Raw genomic sequence first — 14,922 nt, forward strand, 5'->3', positions numbered from 1 at the left:
CCTGTATTTAAATCTTCTGACCATACTGCAAGATTTGCTATGCCCTTCCCCTGCACTTTTGCACTGGAGAATTAGGGAAAACATAAATCACTGTTTACAATTTCAACAGTGCAAAGAAAGGAAAAAGCTCAGAGGAATTACAGCAGTTGACTTAAGCACACCCTCAACCGAAGAGCCCCTTTTGCAGGGTCCCTCCTAAACCTGCCACAAAACAAACACCTTGTTCACCTGCCAGTCTGGAGTGTGCAGAGCTCTAAAAATCATAGCCTAATTTTTACCAGAATATACGACTTAAGGAAAACCAAATAATGCTTTTATAGAACAGGATGCTTTATACCCGAATACATTATTTTCTATACCAGTGGCTGTAACTGCATCAATACAATTTATGTGCATTTAGATGAACAAAATAGCACAGGTTTCATGCAGGCAGAGATGACGACTGGAGCTGTGTAGTAAGGAAGGAAGAAGTTTTCAAGGCCTCCTCCACGCAGCTTCTCAAATTTTAGAGAACGCTTCTTACAGATGCTGAGTGGAAGACACTGACTGTGAAGGTGCTGGAGAGGAACAACATCTGTAGGCTAACAAACGGCACATTAAATCAGCCCTGACATTGTGCAACTGGTTCCTCTTGACCAGTTTATGGCTTTTTACCACTGAAAAGAGTAGAGTTGGAAATTTTTCTTGGAAATAAAAACAATGGTACAAATTGCCCAGTAACGCATGCAAGCACTGTCAAGGAGCTCGAAGGAAGCAGCTCATTCGGTTTCCCAATGAGCAGAGCAAACAAAGCCCACAGGAATCCTGAGGCTGCAATTTTTTTTACATCCCAACCCGTTAGTTCTCCAAGGTAGTGGCCTCTAACCACTCCGCTATTAACAGCGAAAGACCTTACAAAGTCCCTCGTTGAAAAGCGTTCATAAATCTTTGCATTACTCATATAATTGCATTGCCGCCAAGGTTCAGAAGGATGCTCAAGTATCTTCCCTGCAGAGCCCCCTATCCTTACACAGAGAAACCCCATTTTAGAAAACAAGAAACCAAAAACACAACTGACAAGAAAGAAGAGCCTTGGTGCTTCTGCCAAGGAGGCCTCGTCCTTCACCGCTCTGCCTTTTCTGACACCCAACTGCTACCTCGTCAAGGAGCTGCAACAAACAGGCTTCCAAAAAAAGCCCAGCCGACCCGGTCCTTCGCTGGACGCTCAAGGCAGAGCTCCAGGTCTCTCACGCCAGCTACGTTACAGTTCAACAGAGCACTGCAGCTGCTAGAGGATGAAGCCAGTACGCTTTATCTCACTCTAAAAGAGAAACAGACAAAACACCTAGGGGATCATTACATCTACTATCAGAAAACAGTGTGTGCACTGCGGGCAATAGATAGCCCAAGCTGAAGCTTTTTTCTCCTATACAATATTTTTCTTCATTCATTGCATTTTCCGTGCTGCTGAACAGAAGCCACTAGTAATTAGGACTTCAATTATTTTAATCTTTAGAGGCAAATTACACCACTTATCCCAGTGGAGACATGTTTTTAAATAAAACATGAAAGTAACACAAATAAAAATGGACACAAATTTAATCAAGCAGGTCCTACTCTTAATATAATTCAGAAAGAATGATCCAATCATCATAAAAACAAATAAGTTTGGCAATATTTATAAATATGAATATTATGTAATAGAGATCTTTGCACATACACTTAAGCTCTCCATCGGTTTAAATAGCTAAAGATGGTGCAGTGTCCGCCTCAGCTCCTACAACGAACGCACAAAAAACAACCCCTCCAAAGTGACCCCCCCGCCACAGCCTCCCCCAACTTATAGCTAAGGTCAAACATCAGTGGAAAAGGGCTAAAAGTGATAAATCTGTGGCATTAACTACTGCACTCCTTTTAATAGAATCCAGCATAAACTCAAAACAGCCTTGTGCTCAGCCTGAACCATTTATCTGAGACAAAAATGTCTTCTTGACAAAAAACAGATCTCCTTTAATAAAAGTAAGGCAGACAGTATTATGCTCCGAGGGAATCCTGTTGCTCTTTTTATATTTATATATAAAAAGAATTCTTCTGTAATACATGTAGATATAAAAAGTGAAGAAAATTGATGCCAAATATATGAGCATGACAACGGCAAATTAGCTTTTGTGAAAGCTGTTCTTATAAATAAAAGCCCTGGTGTTAATGGCCAGGGGAATTATGTACGCAGTTAAACTTTTATTATTGAATACAGTTTATTCTTTTAACTTCTTTTGCTCTAGAATGAAGTTTCACCACAATTCTTGCTCCTGATAAGCAGTATTTGGTGCAATTGTTATCAACGAAACAAAAACGAACTTTTGAAACTGCAGCAGTCTACAGTTTTTTTCCTGAAAATTCCTCTTTAATGCAATAAAAAGTTAATAGGGAACAGAAAAAAAGGACCAATTGCATTTTAAAACAAAAAAAGATCAACATGTTATCTTATTTTTCTAAGTTACTTTCAAAATATTTCCTCCGATATTTTCACGTGTTTTGGATGATCTGCGAAAGCACCACGATGATGTATCATCAATCACACTGCTCTATCAAAAGCATTAAGAATTGAGTTTTGTATTTTTAAATGGCCACATATTTCTCTGTCAACCCAACGTTAGATGTTTAACAGATTTACATTCAGTCACAAAACTGGCGACTTTTGAGAAAGGTCATTATTGCAGCCTACACGTGGGTGGCCCAGTTGATGAATTAATTAAGAATACAGAAACAAAGGTCAAACGAAAATAATTTTTCCTTAAAACGCAAGCCACTAAAGTCTTACACATTTAATTCCAATTACTGAAAAAGAGGACATCTGTACAGCTTTAGTTTTATCCATTTCAACTAATTAACAGATTCAAATAAATAGTCATTACATCTAACTGAAAAGTTTGCTAACACTTCATTAGAAGGAAGTTTAAACAAGCGCAAAACCTTGTTAACATATTTCGGTTTACCACAAAGTTACTTGGGCATCTCGATAATTATTTTTACTCCCTTTACAAATATATCATGACAGCCAACTCCAATAATCCTACATTCCTATGCATTTATTTCATGGCTTCATAATTCAGATTTTCTTAAGGTATTCTGAAGGTAGGAACGATCACATGAGATTTCACTTCAATACCTACATTCATCAGGTTTATTAAAAATATTTTTCCCATAGACTTTATCTCTTCAAAATCACATTAGGAGACTTCTGTGGTCTTTAATGGTGTATTTTTTAGTTCTAAGCTAGTATTTCAACCCATGCCACAGTAGCACAGTTTCATGAAATGCACTGACTTCCATCCCACATTCATTACACTGGATACCTTTGAAATGGCAAATTATATAAAGCAACTAGGAAAAACTTGTGAAAAGGTGTAGTTAGTCCTTCTGGCCTACGTCCAAAACATGTTCCTTAATCTGCATACTAGCAGGTAAGTCTATATGGTAGCATACACGTGCAGCTCGCTCCGTTTTTATAAAGCCACACTGCCATGCTCCAGGTAAATGGACAAGCACACGCATCGCTACTCTGTTAGCCCAGCAAAACTTCTCCCCACTGAAAGTGCTCATTTCTCCTTCTAAAGGACATGCTTACTTGCTTTAGATTTGCTGCTTTTCTTTTCCATTTCCTTTCTCTTCTCAAAACTGCTTTCTTTCCTTTTTAAATTACGTATTATCATAAAGATACACTGCATTACTTGGAAGTTGCTTTATTTCAAAAATTCACCCAAATTCTTAGCTAGACTGGTCAGGTAGATAGAAAACTTTATGGACATGAGGTGTTCCTTTTACAATAGCAGTCAGCTGATAAGCAAACAACTCCTTTCTGCCTCTGAAATTCCCCTTGCTTTCAATTAGGCTGCACAACGCATGTGCACGCATACAAATAAATCCATTTACGTAGCTGATGGACAAATTTCTGATGAAAGGGATGCAAAGTTTTCAAACTGTCAGTTCAGCCCAGAAAGCACTTGGTAGGCATTCCTAATTTTTGCAATTTCCCTTTCAGCTCTTGAGGACTGATACTGTCAATGGGTATAGCCCCCCTGCAGCATCCCCACGCAGCAGCCACGAAGTATTTCCAAACATGCATCTTCATAGGAAGCAGCAGCAACGCCACTAAAGCAGTTCTTGTACCTCCCCAGACCTCTTATTTCCCACCTGGAATCTGAGAACTGGGATGATAAACCAGGAACTTTAGAAAAAGCACTGCCGGGAAGTGTCAAGAGAACAGAGTGAGCTGTGCAAGACATCTGATAACTTGGCTGTGAGTTTACATTGATGTGCAGGAGCAATCCCGTTTAGTGCAGAAGGATCATTTGCATCGCTTCAAAGGTCAGACTTCTAAAATGCTTTCCAGAATTGAAGCCTCAACCAATTGTGCTCTAACAACTCACCAGGACTACCCAGCTAGTACCAAAACGTGCCATCTGAACAGTAGCATGTCACTTCTCCCAGGCCTGCCTGCTCCTGTCAGCAGGATCGCTGCCAGGCTCCCAGGGACGAATCAATTCCTACAAACGGCAGGATCTGACCCTGCCGCACTGCGACCGGGCTGTGTGCACAAACCTGCTGCTGCTGCCTGGAGATGGAAGCACGGCTGGAGGGATGCACAACAGCCAGTGGGGTCTGTGAGCATGCACGACAATAAGAGAAAGGGTCTCCACTAGGGCGGCATTGAGCGACAGCCTTTATTTAGGCCACATCCAAAACATATTGATTCTTAACAAACTTTCTCTTTCCTAAGCCCACATTTTGGACAGGAAAGAATACTAAAAAGTCTCCTGCATCACTAAAATCTAATGCAAAAGAAATATTATTTGATTTTTCATAGAAAAAAAAATATTAATTCTGAATATGAACCCCTCACGTGGAAAATAAATGATTAATTTAATAACATTTTAAATTTTCAGATGACAAAAATATGAATGTAAGACGTGCAAACAATTAGGGTACCTAACTTGGAGCCTCCTTCCCTGGAGATTGAAGACAAAAAATTATTTTACTAGAACTGATGGTTTATTTATGTTACAACAGCATTATTTGGACAAGGCAAGCGTTATCATTTTTACAACTACTTTTCCATAGTGCCCTTTAGGCTTGATAGCTCCCTACTATTGTTAAGGTCAGAGGACAAGTTCATAAAACCTTTAAATCATACATAACAAGACTTAAAAACCTAAGATATATCATTTTTTTTCCCTAGGCCTATGCAGAAGAATCAAAGCACAGACAACGACCATCAGAAATAATGACTGCATTAAACAAGGCTTCATGAGAAATTTATGAAGCAGATTTTTTTCTTTTTTTTTCTGGCAGTATAAGAGCCAAAAGACCTTTTTTTCCAGGAAACAAAAACGAATCTCAAAGGTCAACAGACTTGTTTTAAGACCTGACTCTGTGAGAACTTAGGTAAAATACACTTTCCTTCCCCATTCTCCTATTTTTTTATTTTAAATTTGCAAGAAGGGCCTCTAATATTATATGGACAACCCCTATTTGATACTACATTACGTAGCTAAGTACTTCTGAAACAAATTCACAGGAACTACAGCTCCAACAGCATTCTGCAGGTTTTTTGTTTGTTAAGGAAAACAGTTTATTTTCCTCTGAGATAAGAAAATAACGTAATTTGTCTACTGATTTATCATTAATATCTTACTGAATTATCTGCAATAAGCATCGTAAACAGAGGGGGAAACTGAAGTTAAAAGAAATTTTTTTTCTTTTAAATTCAAGAAACTTGAACGGTAGGGAGAAAAATCTTACAGAACAGTTACAGAATGTGAAGTCTGAGAGTCCTGAATGCTGACTCTATGGCCAAACACTTAAAACTGAAATGAGTGGTAAGAACAAAAAAGACGTATTTCTATCTCCTCTCTGTCAAAAAGACAGTTAGTTCAAAACATCCATGTAAAGTTTTGTGACTGCTGTATGGATTTTTCAGCAAATGATTTTGGCTGAGGCACTGCTGTATGTTAGCAGTAGAACAGTACAAACACCTCACAAAACAGCACCATGTTTGATTACTTTTTACTTTTGAAATTTATGTACTTAATATCCAACTTCATCATCTTTTTTAAACTCCTATTTAAACAATTCACCATATTTCTACATAATCTCATTTTCTAACCACGTTACAAATTACTAAATATAATCAGGCTATATACACATTTCAACTGATCAGCATAAATCAACGTCAGTTACAAACTAGCGTTAGAGACACAAAATGCGACGTTTCACACGTGAGGTTGTCAAAGCATCATATAAATATGCTCTAAGGACAATATATATTTTGGCTTAATTTCAGTTCCAGGCAGAACTTTGCCACAGCTGAGCGTGTCTGTTAAAGTTTTTGACCTAGCGAAAATTTTCATCTATTTTTCATTTTCAAAAGCATAAAATACATTTTTCTAGGATTTTTGTCAAAGTGAATCCACATTCTGTTTCTGTGCAAACTGTATTACCTGTCCTTCTGCAACTGTCTCTGTATCAATAATAGTGATGATGCCGGGCACCAGAGGACTTCGACGAATGTTGCTATGAGCTAAAATTTCTTCTTCGGTTGCTCCTGAAGGCAGCGTCCCTGTCAGCTGGGTAACTACTTTCCCAACCATTGTAAGTCCAGTCTTTATCGTCTATAAAGAGAAACAGAACCAATAAATAATGATTAGGGCTGTTTTGTGGAGTTACTTTGATTTTTTTTCTCAACACAATTAATATAATAACTAGAATGTACATGCCAGAAGCACACAAGATGTGTTTTTGTTAGTGATACCTTAACTGTAAGATGCTCTGTGTAACTGTAATATCTTCAAACATTCAGCATCCTACCAGTTTTGTGTATCTACTCTTATTTCAGAACTAAATGCTTCTAATACATTCTCAAAAACCAGAAACACTTTAGTGTTGTCGAACTGTTTGATTTTCCTTTCTTTACCTTTGCTCCATCATTTGATCATTCTAACTGTGCCTTCTCTGTACCTCGTGGAATAAGTAAAGCACAGTGTCACAGACAGAGGTGGTTTTAGCAAGTAATGGTTAATGCTGAAATTAACCTCGAGTGCAAAAAAAGACAAGGAATTCAGCCTTCAATAGACATGACAGACGTGATCGTTTCTCAGAAATTACACCTCCTGCAGCTTTTAAACCGAACAGGGGACTCAAACCCAGCAAAATTAAGGACTCCAACCTCAAGGTGCTAGAAAGGTCAACTCCACAAAGTACACACATACCCCAAGTACAAATAATGCGACTTCCCACAGTCTGCATGTTTTCCAGACACGGGATTGAAAATGTATTCACTGCACTGGCTTTTATTATCTAAAGATGCTGAAGATTTTTTTACGAGTTTGTTTTGTTTTGTATTGGAAGAAAGAGGAATTCACTGGAGAAATGTGGAGAAATTCCCTAACCGTGTACAGGCATTAGGGAAAATATGGATTTTAAAAATACCCAAAACACAACTTCAGGATTTTCTCCTTGAATCAAGGACTGTGTCTTATTTGCTGTAAAAAAATTGTCCAGATCTATTATACAATATAGATAAGAAATAAAAAAGAGATCAGGATGGAATGACACTATAACAAGCCAATTCTTAACTAAAAAGACAAGCTAAGTTGCCTGCTAAATTGAAAAGGAAAAAAAAACATACAGATCACAGGCTGAAACCAAGAAGCAGCCACAAATCAATTGCAACTGCTTTGTTTAGTGCTAAAATCTCAAACTGCAGTGATTAGAAAACACATTAGTGTTCATCAATTAGCAGCCAAACGTTTGTTTTAATAATTCATAGGAAATGACTTACACAAAGTCTGTTAGTGTGTTGTCAGGAAAACCTCTGAAGGGCCAACAGAATTAGGCGCCACACTGTATTGATGGCAATATCTAGCCAGGAAGCCTGATTAACCTCTGAGATGCCTCAGCTGATGTACTTACCCCATTAATGCTAATGGAGATACTACCACTTAAAATCGAGCCATGCCTTTATCATAGGAATGTCTTTGGGGTTTAAAGTCTTTAGTAATATCCTGCCATTTGTTTCTTACTAGTTCTTTTTATACTCAGATACAATAAATGACAATAAAACAAATTTTAACACCGGCAAATTTAGAAGGCTGAAAAATGTAACAAGAAGTCGATAACGGTATCTGAGGAGCAGACCTAAAATGGACCCAACGCCATCACAAGAATGCATTTCAACAGACATTTTCTTTACAAAAACTGACAAGGCAGTTTTCTGACCAAGAGTTAAAACCATATAAAATACACTGCTAGGTTAGAAGTACAAAATACCTAAGCAAGTTAGAAGACCAAGAAGTATAATCAACTTATTTTGAAAAATATTTGTAATGTTGTAACTAGGGAAACTGGATGACAATGTGCCAAGAAGACGTTTGAAATCTCCCTAGGAAAAAAATTAACATGCTTATCTAGCAAAATGAATTACTGTTGCACGTTCGAGCAGACAGGGACTGCAGGGCTACTGAGAAGTAATAGGTGTACGGAGATGTGGCTGAGGCCATTAGCTCCGAACTATCAGCGCAGAGCCATTACAGCACTTACTTCTCCGTGCTGTGTGTATGTTTGCAAAAACTTCGCTGGTAATCTTTAACCTTTCCCATGCCATATCAGCTGTCCCCACTATCCATTAGAGCTAATGACCTTGCTCTCACATAAGCTGTTAGGACTCATTAAGAAGTTATCAGGTAACAAGAGAAAACAGATGCAGCCTTTGCTAAATCACTTTACCACTACAGGATTAAAAGATACAGAGAAAGAATCAAGTAAAGTTATTAGGTGAGAAGAACTTGGTTTATAGTTTGATACCAGACATTCGACAGACCAAATGCATTTTAAATGAAATAGGTTAAAATTTGCACTGCTCCAATTCCTTTGTCATCGAAGGGAACTACGCAAAGTTCATATGCAGTGAAATTTTCTTAGAAATAAAATGAAAATAGTTGATCTGATTCCTTTAGAAAGCAGTGATGCACACTGTGCAAACACACAAATTCTCTGCATGCTCATGTGCACCCTAGCTACTCAAGGGAGCTGTTCACATTCATTTGAATATGTAGAAACACATATATTTAATTAAAATAAATGTGCACACACGTACCTCATTTAATTGAAAAACAAGTACAACTTTAATTATTAGAAAAAATTAAAATGCATCATTCAGTGCCTGTTAGGCTGTTTTGTTTCAAAGGTTGCACATCCTTTTAATAATAAAACAGTATCTTGTCCCTTTTTCTGATAACAAATAAGCCATTTAAGATTTATTTATAAATGAAAAACCTATACAAGGCAGAAAGATGTATCAAAAATATGTCTTGGTAATCAACAACAAAAAGCGTCATGTTGTGTTTGAACAAATTGAACATACAATCTATTATAGATTCAAATTCAAGCTAAGTGTTTGCTGAATGCCTGTGTTTCACAAAGATGTCTCCCTTTCCTGCTTTTGTCACATATTCTGAAAAGAGATAGGAAAGGGAATAAAACCTATTACTAAATTGATCTTAATTAGCATGGAAATTTTGACTGCTAGGAATACATTATTTTGGGAGTAGGTCTTGAACAGACAGTGAGCTGAACTCTGATTCACCCAGGAACATTGCAAGACCAGACGTTTCTTCAACAAAACATACAAAAAAAATTAAACAGATAAAAAAAAAAGGATCACAAGCATGGAAACCTAAGAATGTCTTTTCCTATATCCCCTTCCTTGCTGTATCCAAAAATACAGATAATGCATAATTAAAAGAAGCAATTTCACTTTTTGGTTCCTATCTAAAATGAAGCACCTGATGTTCTCCCATCATTAACACCATCAAGTAGCAATGGGCTTTATTCCGAAAGGTACTGTACATGCTGGTATTGTTATTTACATCACAAACTGCTATCTTGATGATCTTGAGGTCTCTTCCAACCTAGAAATTCTGTGATTCTGTGAAATATTATTCTGACATGTAAATGAAACTAAATTTCCCCTTTGCATTCCATTATCTGTCAGCTCAGAACCCTTCCTCTACACTGTCAGTAAGTAACCAGCAAGCATTCAAGTTGTAGGTGTGCAGTAACATACAATTTAGCAAAATTATTATACATTTTCTTAACTTTCCCTATTACTTTATCACTGCACAGAAGCTAAAATTTTCCTTTACCTACGATTACAGACATATTTTATCTTCAGTATCTGTTCACGTGATGCAACATCACTGCTTCAGTGTTTCAGATTAATGAGGGAATTTCTGGATTATGATCCTTAGCAAGTACTGTTCAGGAGGTAAGGTCATCATCTTGGTCTTTACGGGCCTTAAAACCTAGTTATCTATGGTTTGGGGGCTAAGGGCTATAACAGATGTGCTATTTTTCAGATTTTTAGTCTGTTGAAACAAATTAAACAGAATAGTATTTAGTCTTTAATGCCTGCTGGAATATTTTGACAATCATTTCATGGTTTAACAAAGCTTTGGAGTGTTCTTCAGTCAGGACTAGGCTTGGCTTTGGCAGTATGCTGATCTGGTTTTAAGATTTTGCCACATCTGATCATAAGCATGGCTGATCATGCTAAGCCAACTGGCTTTTATTTCAAACTTACCTATGCTGTAAAAAAATGTGAATGATGTTGAGATTGAAGGAACTATGGGAGATTTTCTCCCATTTTTCTTTGCAGAATACGGTACCTTCAGAAAAACGGTGATCCAAAAAAAAAAAAAAAACACAAAAAACTGTGATTTTTCTTCCCACTCCAACCACAGCAAGATTGTGTCTAAAGCTATGCTGATGGAATATGTTCTTTTTTATGTTTTGTTTTCACATGAGATGGCATGACCTATGTCTCTCTTTGTGGGCTTTTGTAACTGTTGTTTTCTTCAGTGACACTGAGCTTTCTGTTCTGTGCTGTCATTTAATTCCTATTATTAGATTTGTTTTGTTGTGTGTATCAGAAATGAAAAGGCTAGTGGTTACAATGAAAGCTTGTAATCAGCATGAAGTTTGCTAGACAATGCCAAAACTCACTGTGAGAGTGAGAGAGAGAGAAATTACTTGGCAAAATGTTGCAGGCAAGTCCTCAAGGAAAGGAGTGGGGTGGGGTGGGGGAAATAGTAAAACAACAGTTCTGCATATTCTTTGGCTCATTTAAGGTTTTTCCAAGCCATGGTCGTTTTCTGATACTATGAAAACGTAGACATTTCTCTGAAAACAGAAGGATATTATAAAGTCATCAGAACTAAAAAAAAAAAAAAATAGGCAATGGAACCTATACATAAACAGTCATTAATAAACTCTAACCTTCAAAGAAAGCTACTAGGTAATTAATTAGCTCCATATTGTGTTGTCATCATTCAGAGAGATTAAAGCATGTAATGCTGGTGTGACTGAGTCCAAAAAGCACCAAGTACTTGTAATGTCAGTTTTCATGATGCTAAAAGACTAATAATTTACAGTGTTGATGTCCAATCATGTAAACTTGTCATATTACGAATAGCCTTTATGCCAATCTATTTTACTATGATTTTCCTGTCAGAAGGGTTACTAATACGCATTATTTTTTATTTCAAGCTGTTAATAATAAATAAAAGATCAGTTCTAAAGGACAGGATTACTTTGTAGAAAACAGTGTCTGAGTACTCAGAAATTTTCAGGATCAGGCCCATACACGTGATGCTAATGCTAGCATGTTTCTTACCTTTTTTTTTTCTATTTCTCTTTTGTGAATGAGAAGGGGAAAAAACAGTACAATTCAGCAGGGAAACCTAATAATTATCTTACATGATAACCTCTCCCAGCAGCAGATGATGTACTCACTTTGGCAGCACTAATGACTGTGGCAGTGTAAGACTGAATGTTGTCTCCACAGGCTCCACCACGGGATTGATGGCATCGGATCAGCTACAAGAAGAAAGACAGCAACCAAGTAACTACTATTAAACTAGACAAACCCATAACCCATTACCATAGCTTTTGTTTATCGTGTACAGTGGTGTGTTTTTTCCCTACAAACAGCAAAAAGCCCTGCTGAGACACTTAACCCCTTTTTATAATCTTCTGGGTGCCACCCAGACTGTCGCGTACTCAACTCCAGTTTTCAATTACAAGATGAGTACTCACTAAGAATTCATAAACTTTGAAATGGTGGGATTTTGGGTCTGGCAGTAATACCACAAATAAATTTAAATAAATATAATCAAAAGCTTTAGCCATGTATATGTAACTTTAAATATCAGACATTCTAAGAATTTGAATGTGGCTTTCCCCTCCTTTTTATGACAAGCAAGCAAAGCAACGACAAAGGAAGAGAGCTACTTTAAACTTTACATTTAATAGATTAGAGGAATGTACATGGGGTTTACTCTATATTGCTTTCCATCAGATTTAATAAATCAAAACAAGACTCTTCTACCTTCCATCAACCTACAAAAGCAGTTCTTGCCATTGAACTCCAACTAACAATAGAAGCCATGCTTCTTACTAAATAAAATGGCAAGAACTACAGATGTTTGTTACTGGTATACAGAACGTGTTTGCCTGCTTAGCTGTTTTTGCTAAAAGAAAATAAAAAATCACTGTAAGATGTATTTGTTTCTAAAGGTATTACTTTCCTGCTTACACTTAAGTATCTAAATAAAAACAAACTAGGGAGAAAGAAGACGTCCACAGAGAACATCCCTGGGAACACACAAGCTATTTAAATTAATTTTCTGATGTAATTCTTTTAGTTCATCAGTGGTTTATATTTTTGGCAGTAGCACTGCCTAAATCTCAAGTTGACGGGTTAAGTTTTACAAAACCCCCTAAGTGTGGCATTAAAGGAAAGGCAGGCCCAAATATTCAGAGAAATCAGTTGTGCTTGAAAGGGTATAATAAAGTTATAAAGTCTGCTTCTCTGATAACTTCTGTTTCAGCCCAAGAAACAGCTATTCCAGGTGCAAGTGGAAGAGAGAAAAAACATCTGCTTCAAAATAAAAATAAGGAATTAGAAGCTGAAATTAAACTTTTCAGACACTTCAAGCTTTAATAAGAGTGATAATTGTTCTGCTTGGGATCTACTTTCTTGTATCTAGAAATAAGAAAAAATAACTTTTTTTTTTTTTTCCCCTAGAGCTTAATAATTTCAGCAAGGACATTAAAAAAACAGATTTCCTAATCAACAAAGCGTATTGCTGAGTTGTCAGACAAACCACAGGCTCTGTTCTGACTCAGTTTGCCCAAAGAGAATTTAAGAATCCCTTCTTGCCTTTGAGAGGTGTTTTAGAATTTTCAACTGCAAAATGGATTGATTGAGTCCCTCACTGAGCGTGTATGTCGATAGCTTTCTCCTCTACCCAGGCTACTTACGCATTTATCAAGTTCATGAACTTAAATCAAATGCGCAGGGTAAAGATATGACACATGAATACCAAAGCACAGCTAGTGTGGGTCAAAGATTAGGTCTGTCATCGTTATGCAAGTCCGCTTACAGATCATCTTTTTTACACAGTTTGTTTTTGAGATCGTTTCTAGATTTCATTCTAGCTCTTGTTTATAGAGTACAAAAAAAAAAAAAAAGTATTTTTTGAAATTACATCTTTCCTTACCTTATTTTCTGCATAAGCAAGCCAACGGCTTCCGAGCGCAATAGGATTCATGTTTGGCCCTGGACATGGATAGCAGCCTGAAAAGTTTTAGAAGGCAGCATTAAGAAATATCTTACTGACTTCTTGCAAGGAATTTTACTTACTGCCAAGAAAACAAAAAGTCTAAACAAAAACCTTTCAGTTGCTAATATCACTCAGTAAATACTTAGATTTTTGTTCCTAAAGATAAGACTGTGGTTAGATGAGCTATTTTGAACAGTTAATTATGTGTAAATAATGGTTTCTCCTTGTGTTTGCATTTTTTCATGTCATTTTGATACAGCAGGGTGAGGGCGATTTTAAAAGATTGATTCAATTGGTTCTGTATCTTTACGTTTTAATTAATTTTATTTTATTGACACGTTTCAGTTAGTCAACGCTTCCAGTTCCAAGCTCTTCTAGATTTCTGTGGTGTGAAAATGTGTATTGTGCTTTTGGTTTTGTTTTTAATTATTCTACCTTTAGCTTTTCAAAAGACTTTTGCATGTACTTAACTGTACAGTAAATTTGTCATTCCTTTAAAATCAGTAGCCAAATTTCCACTGTTCATCTGCTTTTTATTAGGTGTTATTAAAAATAGATATATACACATCCATAAGGTGAAAATAAGATGTGCAACAACTGAGAATATCTCACTGTTAGCTACTAAAATTAAAAACAGAAAATTTAACACTACTGTAAGCAACTAGACAATGGTGAAACAAATTAAAAGCTTAAATAATCTACAACTAAAAGTAGCATGGTGACCCTCATCCTAATTGCTATTACTGTCCTATTTCCCTGTCCTGCTTCCCCTCCTTTGTTTTTTGTCATTTCAGATTAAGCCCCCTGGGGTGGATGGCTGCCCTTCCTACAGCACCGTGTGGCTGCTGCCTGCAGTCAGCACTCCAGCCCCACCGGCGTGTCTGAACTTTCACATGCTAGCCCTGACTCCGCGCACGCCTGCGCCGCGTGGTTCCAGCAGGCCGGTTTCAGTGGGATCCTTTGTCCAGGTAGGAGTCTGAAAGTTCAGATACCGAAGTCACACAGATGAAACCACAAAACTGTTTACTGATTAGGGCCCCGATAACAGGATTTGAGCTTGAGTGTTCAAACTTAAGCTAGTAAACAAAGGCCTTCAGCCACGTGCATAATGCCATTTACTAGACCTAAATCCGTTTTGGTACACAAATCCTATATAAATAAGAAATATCACAAAGGGGGGGGGGGAGAAGGAGGGGACGTCAAACAAATGGCCACTCTCTGTTTTCAGCAGTTCCTGCACTAACACAGACAGGTCAGTAAT

General features: G+C 37.1%; 1 protein-coding gene across 8 annotated transcripts in view; it reads right to left on the minus strand.

The window, feature by feature from the left end:
- BCAS3 (BCAS3 microtubule associated cell migration factor) overlaps positions 1–14,922 on the minus strand; it is a 354,038-nt gene that overhangs the window by 276,846 nt on the left and 62,270 nt on the right. For all 8 annotated transcript variants that reach the window (XM_032200766.1, XM_032200765.1, XM_032200763.1 and 5 more), the window contains exons 10-12: positions 13,599–13,675; positions 11,830–11,913; positions 6,480–6,650 (exon numbers count right to left, since the gene is read on the minus strand). In XM_032200766.1, the coding sequence (XP_032056657.1) occupies positions 6,480–6,650; positions 11,830–11,913; positions 13,599–13,675 (332 nt within the window). The remainder of the gene's footprint in view (positions 1–6,479; positions 6,651–11,829; positions 11,914–13,598; positions 13,676–14,922) is intronic.

The sequence above is a fragment of the Aythya fuligula genome, chromosome 20 (genome assembly GCF_009819795.1).
Source record: "Aythya fuligula isolate bAytFul2 chromosome 20, bAytFul2.pri, whole genome shotgun sequence".
In the NCBI taxonomy this organism is placed as follows: Eukaryota; Metazoa; Chordata; class Aves; order Anseriformes; family Anatidae; genus Aythya; species Aythya fuligula.